This window comes from Penicillium angulare (assembly GCF_028827245.1).
Source record: "Penicillium angulare strain IBT 27051 chromosome Unknown utg000007l_segment0_segment0, whole genome shotgun sequence".
Classification (NCBI taxonomy): domain Eukaryota; kingdom Fungi; phylum Ascomycota; class Eurotiomycetes; order Eurotiales; family Aspergillaceae; genus Penicillium; species Penicillium angulare.
In genome coordinates, this window is record NW_026623166.1 from 1,608,777 (window position 1) to 1,621,458 (window position 12,682).

General features: G+C 46.7%; 5 protein-coding genes across 5 annotated transcripts; 3 read left to right on the forward strand and 2 right to left on the reverse strand.

Moving 5' to 3' along the window:
* Window positions 1-18: 18 nt before the first annotated feature.
* On the reverse strand, window positions 19-688 carry N7478_009881 (dynactin subunit 5; the record flags this gene model as incomplete). The annotated part of the gene is made up of 2 exons (XM_056926095.1): window positions 19-585; window positions 650-688. The coding sequence occupies 2 exons, from the start codon at window positions 686-688 to the stop codon at window positions 19-21; spliced, it is 606 nt and encodes a 201-aa protein (XP_056775465.1).
* Window positions 689-3,183: 2,495 nt separating this feature from the next.
* On the forward strand, window positions 3,184-5,002 carry N7478_009882 (cytochrome P450; the record flags this gene model as incomplete). Its single annotated transcript, XM_056926096.1, has 5 exons — window positions 3,184-3,210; window positions 3,273-3,423; window positions 3,520-3,986; window positions 4,059-4,302; window positions 4,353-5,002. The coding sequence occupies 5 exons, from the start codon at window positions 3,184-3,186 to the stop codon at window positions 5,000-5,002; spliced, it is 1,539 nt and encodes a 512-aa protein (XP_056775466.1).
* A 731-nt stretch (window positions 5,003-5,733) lies between these two features.
* N7478_009883 (uncharacterized protein) lies at window positions 5,734-7,305 on the forward strand (the record flags this gene model as incomplete). Its single annotated transcript, XM_056926097.1, has 4 exons — window positions 5,734-5,925; window positions 5,990-6,128; window positions 6,215-6,323; window positions 6,420-7,305. 4 exons carry the CDS (start codon window positions 5,734-5,736, stop codon window positions 7,303-7,305), a joined length of 1,326 nt encoding a protein of 441 aa, XP_056775467.1.
* Window positions 7,306-7,836: 531 nt separating this feature from the next.
* On the reverse strand, window positions 7,837-9,365 carry N7478_009884 (uncharacterized protein; the record flags this gene model as incomplete). Its single annotated transcript, XM_056926098.1, has 3 exons — window positions 7,837-7,866; window positions 7,970-9,219; window positions 9,296-9,365. 3 exons carry the CDS (start codon window positions 9,363-9,365, stop codon window positions 7,837-7,839), a joined length of 1,350 nt encoding a protein of 449 aa, XP_056775468.1.
* Window positions 9,366-10,488: 1,123 nt separating this feature from the next.
* Window positions 10,489-12,548, forward strand: N7478_009885 (uncharacterized protein; the record flags this gene model as incomplete). Its single annotated transcript, XM_056926099.1, has 7 exons — window positions 10,489-10,544; window positions 10,617-11,186; window positions 11,242-11,271; window positions 11,332-11,487; window positions 11,586-11,764; window positions 11,833-11,930; window positions 12,000-12,548. The coding sequence occupies 7 exons, from the start codon at window positions 10,489-10,491 to the stop codon at window positions 12,546-12,548; spliced, it is 1,638 nt and encodes a 545-aa protein (XP_056775469.1).
* Window positions 12,549-12,682: the final 134 nt, after the last annotated feature.

Sequence of the window (12,682 nt, forward strand, 5' to 3'; positions counted from 1 at the left end):
AGAGTTCTCGGAGCCTTCTTATGACTTGCCAACAACCCGGTATCTTTCTCTCGCCAAACCACCCTCAGCGCCCTCAACCCCGTATCCTTCTCCAACCTCACCAACAATACGAGCCGGCCGACCGCCAACAACACACCAACTCGGAACAACCATTCCAGGTGGAACAGCAGCTCCCTCCAAAACAACCGAGAAATCCTTCACAATAGCCATACTGCCGACGGTTGCGCCCGCACCAACATGAACATGGTTCCCAAGCGACGCAGCTTCCACGACAGCTGACTCGCCTACAAAGACATGATCCCCAATCTTCAGTGGGTAATACGAATGTACGCCACGATGTAATCTGCTCGGCGGGCGGAGAATCGCGCTCTTAGAGATGTAGCTGTATCGGCCGACTGTGATTGCGACGCTTGGCGTATTGGGCTGTTGCGGGGGGTTGTTTGGGTCAGTGGAGGCAGCTGTGGAGGGAATTCGATAGAGATCTCCACGGATCACAGCTTCAGCTTGAATAACTGTTTTGCCACCGAGAATAATGTGTTGTGTGCCGTGGATTTGTGAGCGGCGCGAGATTTTGTTACCGGTGTCCTAGGGAGAGGTCAGTGGGGTTTCTGGCTGAGGCAATTGCATGTGAGTGGGGGTTTTCACGTACGGTTTCAATGTACTCGCCCTTGGCAGCTTTGGGAGGCATTTTGGAGCTGGTGCTGGAGCTACGAAATGGTAGCCGGTTCAGCTGTGTTTATTATGGAGCCCTGGAGCATGTCGGTCTTGGATAGGTGAAGACACGGGGCCAGGGCGGTGTGGGCTGCTGATGGGTTCCCACGGTCCCCGATCGTGGGGCTTCATGGTGTTGATTGAGCCCATAAATCTGAGGAGGAGATCATGACTCTCGTGGATCGTGTAGATCAAGCGGGACAAAACACACAGCTGAGAGCTGACATCTTAAAGCCGAAAATCCGTTTTCTCTCGATATCCACTCCACAAAACGCTGCCCAGGTGCACGTGGTATCATATGTTCTGTTTACTAGAGTACACAACCTGGCACAACAACTCGCACAATTTATCGCAAAGAGTGATATCTCCGCTCATACATGGTCCGTTCATTCCTGCAATCAAAGAGTAGACGCCACCCCGCGCAGGCCGCTCTCGGTAAGACAGCTACCGTCGTCTATAGGATCGGCGCTCTACGCAGTGGGCCTGGAGGAACTGTAAGGATCGCGGATGGTCTCGGGAAGCCCGTAGTCAGCGATTTCTATCATGAAGGTCTTATTGGACAAAGCGCATTGAACGATTTTACACGTAACGTCAACATTGGATCACTAGTTACTAGCCCTATTTCCATAAGTACTGCGTGTAAACTTTCCGTGGATTCCAGGGGTCGTTACCCAGCATTCTCCCCGAGGACGCCATTTTTAACATTTTAAACATGCATAGTACAATCGCATAGCCCCCGGGGTCCCCTATACCTTGACCCATTCTAGCAATCCAGCCGCGCAGTTGTACATTCATAAAATCAGCCAAATCAGCCAAGGGAGAGAAAATCTCCGAGAGTTCATGGACTACTGTATACTAACAACTAGTTCGTACGCGAGGGCTTTGTTGAAACCTTGGAAGTTCGGCGTGGAACTAGATTCTTGAAATAGATTAATTTAGACACTACTGTAGATTAATTCTCCTAAGATTTGTTGTTTGAGAAAATCACCTAACCCATCTAAGCCCCTTAGCAACAAAAGTAAGGCCCTCATGCCTTGGTCTCGCCAAAAGTTTATCTCGGGCTGTAGCATACTATCCAATCGCATCACGGATCGCTGCACTGACCTTGAGACATACCTATTGGGCCTCTGCCCAGGAGCGCTACATGGGACTTATTTCAAGCGAGATATTATTAAATTGTTGCGTCTAAATGACTCCTCCCGCAGCCCAAAACCCAGGAACAGGCACTTGCATATCATAGTCATTTAGAAATTGCCACCTGGCCAGGCCCCCCTGTTATCGGTTACATGATAGTGGGTCCTTAAAGCATGATTCTCTTTGTTCTAATGTATGTCTAATGTTCCCATAACGTTCCCACTTTTGGGGTGGGGTTCTACATGGATGTATATGACATCACCGCCAGCACACCAGCTCAGACGAAAGACGATCTTTTCTATTGCAGAAGAATCAGCGGTAAGCAGCGATAGTCTTATGGAATTGAAATTCTACCTCCAGAGCTGTTCCTATTGCTCGAAATCAACTTGAGAGCCTAATGAAATTCCGGGTCTTATAAGCACTATAGGCTGGAATCCTGCCCCTCACACTAATACAATCCTTCTTGCTTTTTGGTAGGAGACCGGAGAAGGCGCCTATTCTATCCTAGTTTCTTTTTCAAAGTGGCCATTTTGGTACACTTCATTGGGGCCATATGCAAGAAGGGTGGGGTCTACCTGATCCTTGCCGACACATTCGTCCACGCTCACAACGTAAACAAGAGTGCAGGTTACTTAATTAGGAATAGTGTCTGGGCCAAAACGATCCAAAACCCACAATTCTCATACCTGTTTCCACTCAGATTCCACACGGTTTATCGGCATGAGGTTACAACGTGGGAATGCGCAATGCATAACGCCATGTGTACTTTTCACGCGTGGCGGTATCTAACAAAGTCCCGGGGCTCCCCTCTTCTTCCCCCCGGTCGTCTCCACGATTGTGTATCCGTCTCCGTTCCACAGGGATCTCAAGAGAATGATCGGAGAACTCTCCGTTATAGAAAAAGATCGTCAATAATTATGATCACTTACCCGCAGGTATTAGAGGTAAATCTCCTCACTTACTGGTAACTAGAAAAGGAAGCTGGGAGATAAATGAGATCATCCATAACTTTTATGGGCCCTGAATAAGCCGCACCCGGATCCATACTCCATACTAGACTTATGGAACTCTAAAGAACCCACCTAGTAAACATGTGGATATTGTGAACGCATGAAATTTTCCGATGGCAGGAGTGGAATAATACACGTACTAAAATTAATTTCCATGTGGCCTTGCTGACCACAGTCTGACCGAAGTATAATACTTTCTTCTACCGCTGTTCTAGTTTAATTCTGATCTTGCCTCTTGATACTGCTTATTGACCTTCTACATTCGTTCAGTTCCAGCCACCTCCCCCTCTCCCTCTCCACCTCCAATATGAGGCTCCTTTTGTTATGTATGGCTGCAGCCATTGTACTGGCCTATGTAAGACACTCATGACCTTCTCTTTCCATGACAGCTTCTCATACACATAATTCATTGTGCAGGCTTGTACAATAGCAGTATACCGACTATTCTTCCACCCTTTGGCCAAATATCCTGGTCCTAAGTTGGCAGCAATTACAAATTGGTATCCTTCCTTCTATGCCTATAGAGGAGATTACCATTTAAAAAATCGTGCCTGGCATGATCAATATGGTAAGCCCCAAACCTCATACATCATTTTCTCGCCCCATATCCTAAAGCGGCGTGGCTGTTGTTGGGGGCCATTATACTGACTCCACATTACTTCAGGTGACATCGTTAGGGCTGGCCCAAATACTTTATGGTTCAACACACGGGATGCACTTAATGACATCTATGGAATTCGGGCCAATGTTCGCAAAGTCGATGCATGGGCTGCTTACAGCGCCAGCCGACGAAGTCCGAACGTCTTGAGTGCCATCGACAAGAATGTGCACTCTTTCAAGCGACGAACTCTTGCTGCTGTTTTTTCACAGCGTGGTATGAATGAGATTGAAAGCCGGATTCTCGAGCATGTCGAAAAGTTTACTGATCTGCTGGGCACAAAGGACGACAGTCCTTCTTTCCTGGATGCCAGTGGTTGGAGGTCTCCAAAGCTCATGACGCAAGTTTGCGACTGGCTTTCATTCGACATTATTGGAGATATCACCTACGGAAAAAGTTTTGATATGCTTCGTTCACCTGATCTCAGATGGGTGCCATCTGTTTATTCAAAAATGTCCCATCGAGGAATGGCGGTATGCTAACAAACCCAGACCTTTGCCATACATAATTCTAGGCAGAATAATATCTAACGCTGATGAATTTAGTGTCTCGCTCAACCAAAAGTGTGGCAATACAAAGTCGATCGCATATTTCTTGCCCCGATGTACAAGGATATCGTTTCAGCCGGTACGTGGGTGTATGAACGCGCCAAGGCCCGCGTAGGGATGGGAGACAACGTCGAAACCAATGATGCGTTTTCAATCATGATGAACGCCAAAGACGAGAAGCGAGGCCTAGAGTACTCCCTGAAAGATCTCTGGACAGAGTCAATGCTATTATTAGCAGCCGGTATGAATCATATGTGTCTCTCCCTGAAACACACTTTGAAACTAATTCAGGCATGTTCCCAGGAACCGACACAACCTCCGCGACAATGAGCGCACTTTTCTTCTACCTCGTCCATGACCGAAATGCCCTAGAACGACTCGCAGCCGAAGTCCGCGCCGCCTTTTCCAGTGAGGACGAGATTCGCCCAGGGCCGGAGTTAAACTCCTGCACATTTTTACAAGCTTGTATTAATGAGACCATGAGACTTATTCCTGCCGTTCCTAACGGCTCACCGCGATGTGTTCTCCCTGGTGGCTTGAAGGTAGGCGACGAGATTATCCCAGAGGGGACGACCGTCGCTACCTCCCTATACGTGTTGATGCGCCGAAGCGACTACTTTCACAACCCAGATGAATTCCGTCCTTGGCGATTTGTTGTTGATCCTGCTGCTGGCGTGGATGAAGAGAGCGTCCAAGCAGCGCATCAAGCATTCGTTCCATTCGGAATCGGACCCCGATCCTGTGTGGGATGGAAACTGGGTTGGACAGAGCTAAATTTGGCGCTTGCCAGAACTCTATTTCTATACGATATGCGCCTTGCTCCCGGGGCGCGATGCTGTGCGACCAACAGATCTGCGAAGAATTGCGAGTACCATTTCAAGGGATGGTCGATCGCTTATCCTTCGCAGGGGGCGTCTGTACAGTTCAAAAAACGGCAGTGATTAATGTTTAACGGACGATGATGACACACATAGAACGCATTGACTTTTTCTGTTGTTTTTTTTTTCTTTTTGGTTTTCCGCTTCAGCGATTTCAAGCTCTAATCTCTCTTCATGATACCTGGGTGTATTTCTATAGATATGGAGGGTTTCTGCTTTGTATTTATTTACTACCTTTCTTGGTTATTCTCCACAATTTTGACTTTGAGTCTATCTCCGATAAGCGTATGTTGGATCCTCTGGAACGGCGGCGTTGTGGACACAGGCTATATCAAACATCTGCTGTATTACTTTAAGGATGAGGGTTTCAAAAACCAACACTTTCTGTACATTTTTATCTAGTGAAAACAGTTCTGCATTGTTGGCGAGCAGCCGACAGCCATCCTGGTCAAGCCTAAGACATGAAAAGCGGGGGATATTGGGGGCCATGGGGGCCAAAATAACGTAAGACCCGCGTGTCACTGGCCAGGGGGGTCATGTTTTATGAAGCGAGTCGTCTTTGTCAACATGATCCGTGCATCCCGAGGTCGTTTCAAGTTGCTGTGGAGTGTAACCGCGGCACACATGAAAAAGCCGACTGTGGACGTCATTTCCTCCACCTTAGATGGGTTGATATAGTCTGAAGATCGCCAGCTCAGATCTGCGTTGCCCGCCGTGTATACTTTCTTTCGCCATTGATAGGCACATAGTCATATCCTATAGATTTGTTTGATCCACTGCGATTCCAGTCCACCATGTCGAGCTCCGCGTTCACTGTTGCGGAGCATCTCATTGATGCCTCGTACATCCGAGAATATCCGCATGCAACAACCACCCAAGAAGCGCCCCTGAAGCTGGCCGTTAAGAAATATACCCCTGTCGACAATACAAATCCCCAACCCGGAGACATTACCCTGGTCGCTGTCCCTGGAAATGGCTTGCCCAAAGTCAGTATTATAGAGCGAGAATGTAGTCGTCCATGAATCATGCTAATGCAAATCCATAATATAGGAGCTGCTTGAGCCGTTATGGGCAGAAGTTATGACCAGGGCTCGACAAGATGGATTTCGCATCCGAGCTATTTGGTGCACTGAGAGTTTCCATCAAGGATATAGCGGTGTTGCCAACGAGAACTACCTTGGTAATGACCGTAAGTAAACGCCTATTCAAAGTCCAACCCGGTATTCTGAGCATGGCGAAATATCTATTGAGCACTGATATTAATAACCTTTCCAGCCTCTTGGTTTGACATGAGCCGTGACACGCTGCATATGATCAACCATTTCCGAGATGAGATGCCACGGCCGATAATGGGTGTCGGACACAGTCTTGGTGGTGTTCAGCAGTAAGTATCTGACTCAGAGAATAGGGATAGAGCCCCCTCCCCACAATCAATGAGATGAACGCAAACAAAAGTACCACCGGCTAATTATCTCTATAGAATTCTCCTTTCCCTAATTCACCCACGTATATTCACTTCCATGATCCTCCTCGACCCATTCATCCACAACATGCCGGACGCAGGCGGCCCCGCCTGGATCGGCGCCTTCGCCAAGCGACCCGACGTATATCCCTCGCGGGAATTCGCGACCGCAGTATCCGCGAAACTACTAAAGACTTGGGACCCCCGTGTCCTGGAACTATGGAGCAAGCATGGCTTCCGCGACCTCCCAACCGTTATCCACCCAGAAACGGATTCATCTGACGATTCCCGCCCAGTAACGCTCACTAGTAACAAGCATCAAGAGACATTCTCGTACATTCGACCCAACTTCAACCGCCACAAGGAGCTCGGCTTGCCCGATGAACAAGATCTTCTTGGCGACGAGGGTCCCCCAGCGCCTCACGATGCCTTGACTGTCCCCGATCTGCGTGGCGCGTTATACGCTAATCAGCGATTCTATCGCCCAGAGCCAATGTTTGCTTGGGACTCATTGCCGAGTGTGCGACCGTCTGTGCTGTATGTCAATGGGGCTCAAAGCGGACTCTGGCTTTCGGGTCATCTGGCAGAGGCTGCTGAGCGCACGGGAACTGGAGCTGGGGGTAGTGGAGGTAAGGCTTATGGGCGCGTCAAGGAAGTTATTATTCCGAAGGCTGGGCACAATTTGCATTTGGAGAACATTTCTGAGGTGGCTGGTGCGATCGGGCCTTGGTTGGCGAGTGAGGGACAGAAATGGGTTGAGGATGAGAAACGACTTGCTGAAAATTGGGAGAACCGTTCAGTGAAGTCGAAGTCCACGCTTGATAAAGAGTGGTGGAAGAATCTGGACTTTGCTGTTCAAGAATTCAAGAAGACCAGGAAGGGCTCCGTCAATTCTAAGTTGTAATTATTTCTTATGATATTCCCGAACTTGAAGGTCGTATTAAGGCTATATGAGAACTTGAATTCAACAGACTTTGTTTATACCGTGACGTTGGGTCTTCCGGGTCACAACTGGAACACTATTTCCTCGCCATAAGCTCCTAGAAGAAAGTACTGCACGTGTGGGAAACTTCAAGTTCAAGTTGAAGCGAAATGCAAAGGTGTTGAGAAGTTAAATAAATAAGTACTGATAAGTTTCAAGCAGGATACGTTGGAGTATACTAATCCTCAATCACGCAGGAACGACTCGGAATACCCCCTAGTCTTGGAGGCGAATGATGACAGTTTTAATCTTCGATAAAATTCAAGGGAAATTATGGGTCTCAATGTTCTTCCTGGGGATAATCGCTACGATTCTTTTTTTTCATTTCTTTCCAATTTTACGCCAGCAAAGTATTCGCTAGCTATGATTATTATCTCTCCTTTGTTGTTCAAAGTATAACATGCAAAGTTTGACAAATAATGCTTGCTGAAAGGAACTTCCCTTTTGAATGGATCACTTGTATATTACAAAATCGGAGTAAAACTATTTTGCGTGTGTAAAAGTCAAGTTAAACTTGAACCAGGATATAGCTTTACAAGAAAGGAAGTCTAACATTTTTTTCTAAACATATCGAGTGCAGGCATACTATAGAAACACCAGAAGCAGCATCAGGATTGCCCCCTTTCGCCTCCTCCCACAGCTGTCGGAGGACGGTCTCCATCAATTCATGATGAGGTATCATAAAATAGGCATCAATACGTCGAATATAGTCCATGATCTTTCGTTGCAAGTCTGGTGACCCTGAAGCCTCATTTGCAATAACTGCTAGAGGCCACATTAGAGACTTAGCCATAGGCAAATGAAACTTTTCAGCTGTTTGAATGACTTGATCGATGTTACTACACATCTCATGAACGCATCTATGGATACACAGTTGCCGCTCTCTGGATAGAGTAGTTGTAACGTCGGTTTCAAAACCACCGCGCCATAGGTAGATTATTGTCGCCTTTCTCATGACCTCCCACATGGCAGTGAGGGCAATACTCGCTTCCAGCGACATGGTATCAGTAATCGAAGGAGGCCTCCAATTGATAATGACTGTCTCCATGAGAAGAGCTAGCTTTTCATTCCGCGCATTGGGTATCAAGCTAGGAAAAGCAATCAGATTCACGTTGGATTCAGCCGAAGGAAACTTTTGATCCGCGAGTCGTTCCAGATACTCCATACAAATAGGATCGACCTGACGCCCGGAGATATCATCCTCGACAACAGCGGACACTAAGGCGATAATTGTCATTAGAGTCTCCGGATAACCGAAACTTATTTCCCATGCCGAGAAGGGTTTCTCCTCCATGGGAAAGCTTAATATTTCTTCTGGTGGGCATAATCTCCAATGAAGCCAAAGTCTTTGGCTAGGTTCTGTCCTACCGACTGAAATCGCCTTGATATCGAGATGCGCGGCAGCCACGGTGGCGAGTCTATGAAGCGATAGCGGTAGTAGAGTATCGAGACCTGGTAACGGCGTGGCTTCGAGTAAGGCGATGAGCCCATTGAGATGTATAGACCAAATATCATGCCCTGGGCAACCGAATACCCACAGTATCATAGATACTGCTATGGCCTCCTCGATGTCTCCGTTCCCACATTGTAGGCGAGATAGACTCGATCGGAGGGTTGAAACAGCTCGTTGATGACTGTCCAATGCAAGATCGGGGCTTCGTCTATTTATTTCTCTCGTGCACTCGAGTAATTTTTGAGAGACGCGAAACTGAGTAGCGAGGGTCAATAAAGCCTCCAGACTGGTCGCGTGGCGTGCTGCTAGTGGCATCAAACACTGTAATATCGGGACTCCATATCCCGGTATTGCCACAAGACTTCGTCGGTATCGGCGAATCACTAAGCACGCAATTTCATTAGTACTCAATCCTCCATAGGTGAAAGTCAATTGTCAGATGAGCGAGGGTGATCTTACACAGCCGAATATTTTGGTTATCGGTGCCACTCAGGTTCAGATTCCATGCAGTGACATCGAAATAGCTCATTTTGGGCCATATTTAGTCTCCATAAAGACTACTTCGGAATTGTTAAAGCGGTGTATTTCGGATGTCCGATCGAGCATTGGAACTTTATGCTCCAAGTTGACATTGTTAAAGCTACAGGGAAAACTTCAGGGTCATAGAAGCTCTTTAGTCCCTAGGCAGCCAAGTATTTTTTTGGATGGACCGTGCACGGCATGAACAAGCAATTTCGCGCTCAGGGTAAGTGTCCACGTGTGCTAATACGAGGTACTTATTGGTTTTTTTCTTTTATTGGGGACGATCCGCCACGTAATTTCCCGGCGGCTGTTTTATCTGGTTCTGGGGTGGAGCTTAAAGTCTAACTGTGGATTTGTATTGTGCTGCGGAAGAGGGAATGTCATGATTGATGAAGTTTTGGGAAGTTTTCAATACCTTACGCGTCTATAGCTAGCACTGCCATGGTATCTTCTCAATGCAGAAAGGATTCCCGAGTTTTTTCCGGCAATCAATTCTTCCAGAAGGCCGAGTGTAGATCTGAAACAAGTAAGCGACGATCTTGATTGCAGTTTGTTTGCTCGTTGGCTGCCAAGGCGCGAGTTTTGATAACAAAATAAGCATAAACGCCTCCGGGGGCAAAGATACCACTAGAAATCACCCCACCAGTGGAAACATCTGCAGGATTAGGCTCCCGAATTTATCATCTGAGTTAGAATGTCACACCTAAGCCCTCATTGGTCGATGACGACTGAAAATGGAGAATCGAAGTACGATCTCCGTCACAGGGTCTCAATTGTTTTCTCTCAGGTCCACGTAGACTGGATCTAACAGTCGGTACTTGGGGAATTGACTATATGTAAACATTTGAAGACTTAACTCAAATCCTTCCCTTGGCATACGCAGGTCACACAGATGGGTGTGGAACAAAAAGCTGGGCATCAAGTCTCGCTATGGACATTGATTCGCCGTTGGAGGCCACTCCCCTAAGGGCATGCGACCGTTGTCACTCACTGGTAAAGTCTCTTGAAATTTTTAATACAATAGCATGAACTTTGAAGTCCCAGTTGCTTACTGCATTTTGTTTAGAAAACACAATGTTCATTTGGAACTCCTTGTGGAAGATGCAAACGATTGGAATTGAGATGTACCAATGACCGACCACAGCGTACGCGCGGGCGCCCTCCGAAAGGAATACCTCGATCTAGGGTATGTTTGATAACCTGCTGTCTAGCGAAGTCACTCACATCTTTGTCCTTTCTAGTCTTCTGCCCGGAATAGTCTCCGAAATTCACAAGAAGATGATGGTTCCGTATCGTCGCAAAATGGCGGTTTTACCGAGATATCGCCTTTCCTACAAGACTTGCCAGAATTATCTTTCTCATATGATATTCTGTCGCCGCTTGTCGAGAGATTCCTCAGTTCAACCCCAGCACTAGGTCTGTATAGTATCATCCCGGCATGTACAAGCTTGGAACTAAGCCATGACCATCCCCTTGAGCTGGCCTTCGGGGATCTGCTTCTCCAGCCAGAAGTTCGCTGCACTCTGGTTGCAGTGGCTTTGGAACTATATGGGCATACTGCTTCCGGATACAAAGTGAAAAGAGCTATCATAGATCGAGACTCCCTTCACTTTGCTACTCTTTCGTCGATTCAAAATATCTCGTTGAGGAACGACCAACTCACGGCAGCAAACGCACTCTGTCTCCTTCTGCTCAGCTATACCTGGTTTACAACGGAACAGTTTGCCGAATCCTCACTACGATGGTGTGCCCTTGCAAGGATTGTTTTAGACCATGGCCATGGGGAAATGTGGAATCAGTCTCTCTATGCTAGAGAACAGGCCCGTCGGTAATAAACTTCTTTTCTGGGGCCGTTTTCTTCCTAATTCTGACATGATGTACAGGACAAATATCGGATTGAGCTTGCAAGAGTGGTATGTCTAACATCAGAGGCCATTAAAAAATGATTGATAACTTATTATGATACTTTTTAGCTCTCTATCCCTAGCCCAGAATTGCGTGGATACTATCCTTCGACCGCGAGTTGATTCCAACATATCACTTCCATTCGTAACAGACGACGAGTGGCACTCAATCAGTCAATCATCCAATTCTCACACATATCTTGCATTGTTCAACCCATTTATCAGGTGCGCTTGTGCCCTTCATCGCTACCTACCGATACTACTAGTATACTACAAACTGAATCTATACTCAGATTTACTAACATTGACCTATTATATAACAGTATTGTGAAAAATATTGTGCAGGAACACCTGATTGGCTCACCACCCTGGATAAAGACGGAATCACAGCTAGAAGATTACTTTTTCCAATTCCCCGAAGATCTTCTCCAATTCAGCACAGTCAAATACACTTACCAATTCGAAGCAATGATATGGCTACACGGTCTCTTCATCATACTCCGTAAGAGGCCATCACGATCTCAGCAAGCAATACCAAGATCTACGTATAAACCAAACTAACATACCAAGATTCCACCAGGGATATCATCAATCTACTCAAAATGACAATATACATCGAAACTGATCGATTTTGCCATATTCTTGAACACTCACTACTCCTCGGCGAGGTAGATTCCCCCACTATTTGAACACAAAAGATCCCAAAAAAAAACTAACCTGACAAACTTGAACTTCAGATCCTACAGCCTATGCTTTCCATGGACGCTTCTCACATTGAAAGTATCTCCCCCACAACAATATACTTCATCTGTCTCTCCTCCACAGTTCACTGTATCGCCCTCCGCCAATTTATCGCCCAATCCGAATGCGAACATATCAGTCTCCCAGATAAACTGATCGAGTCAACAAAATCTCACATCGAGATGTTGGAAACCTTACAAAGCTCTTACCGACGCGGCGATCAGTTGCTCGTCCGTGAAATAAAATATCTGCTATCGTCATGTCTGGACGCTGCAGCAAATGACAGAGAAGCTGATGTAGTTCAATTCTCGTGCGAAAATTTGTATACATATCGGTGGACTCATCGGGGGACGGGGATGGTGAAGATGGGACAGGAGAGTGCGAAGCAGGAGTGGAATTATGTTGAGGCGCCCGAGGAAAGCCTTTGGGATGGGATAACCGGGATGGAGACTGAGTTGATAGTTGCTATTTTGCAGCTTTGTTCGTCGACACAGCGAATATGTTCATCGGAGTATTTTGATTTGAGCATTATGATACCAATGTGAATTATTTACTACTTCTAGTTCTTATCGACCGACATACATATCATGTCTCTTTGTTGTCTTGTGGTCTACCGCGTAAGTTACGAATCTACATTAGTCTCGATCTACAGATTAAGAGGCACAGAGTTGATATATTA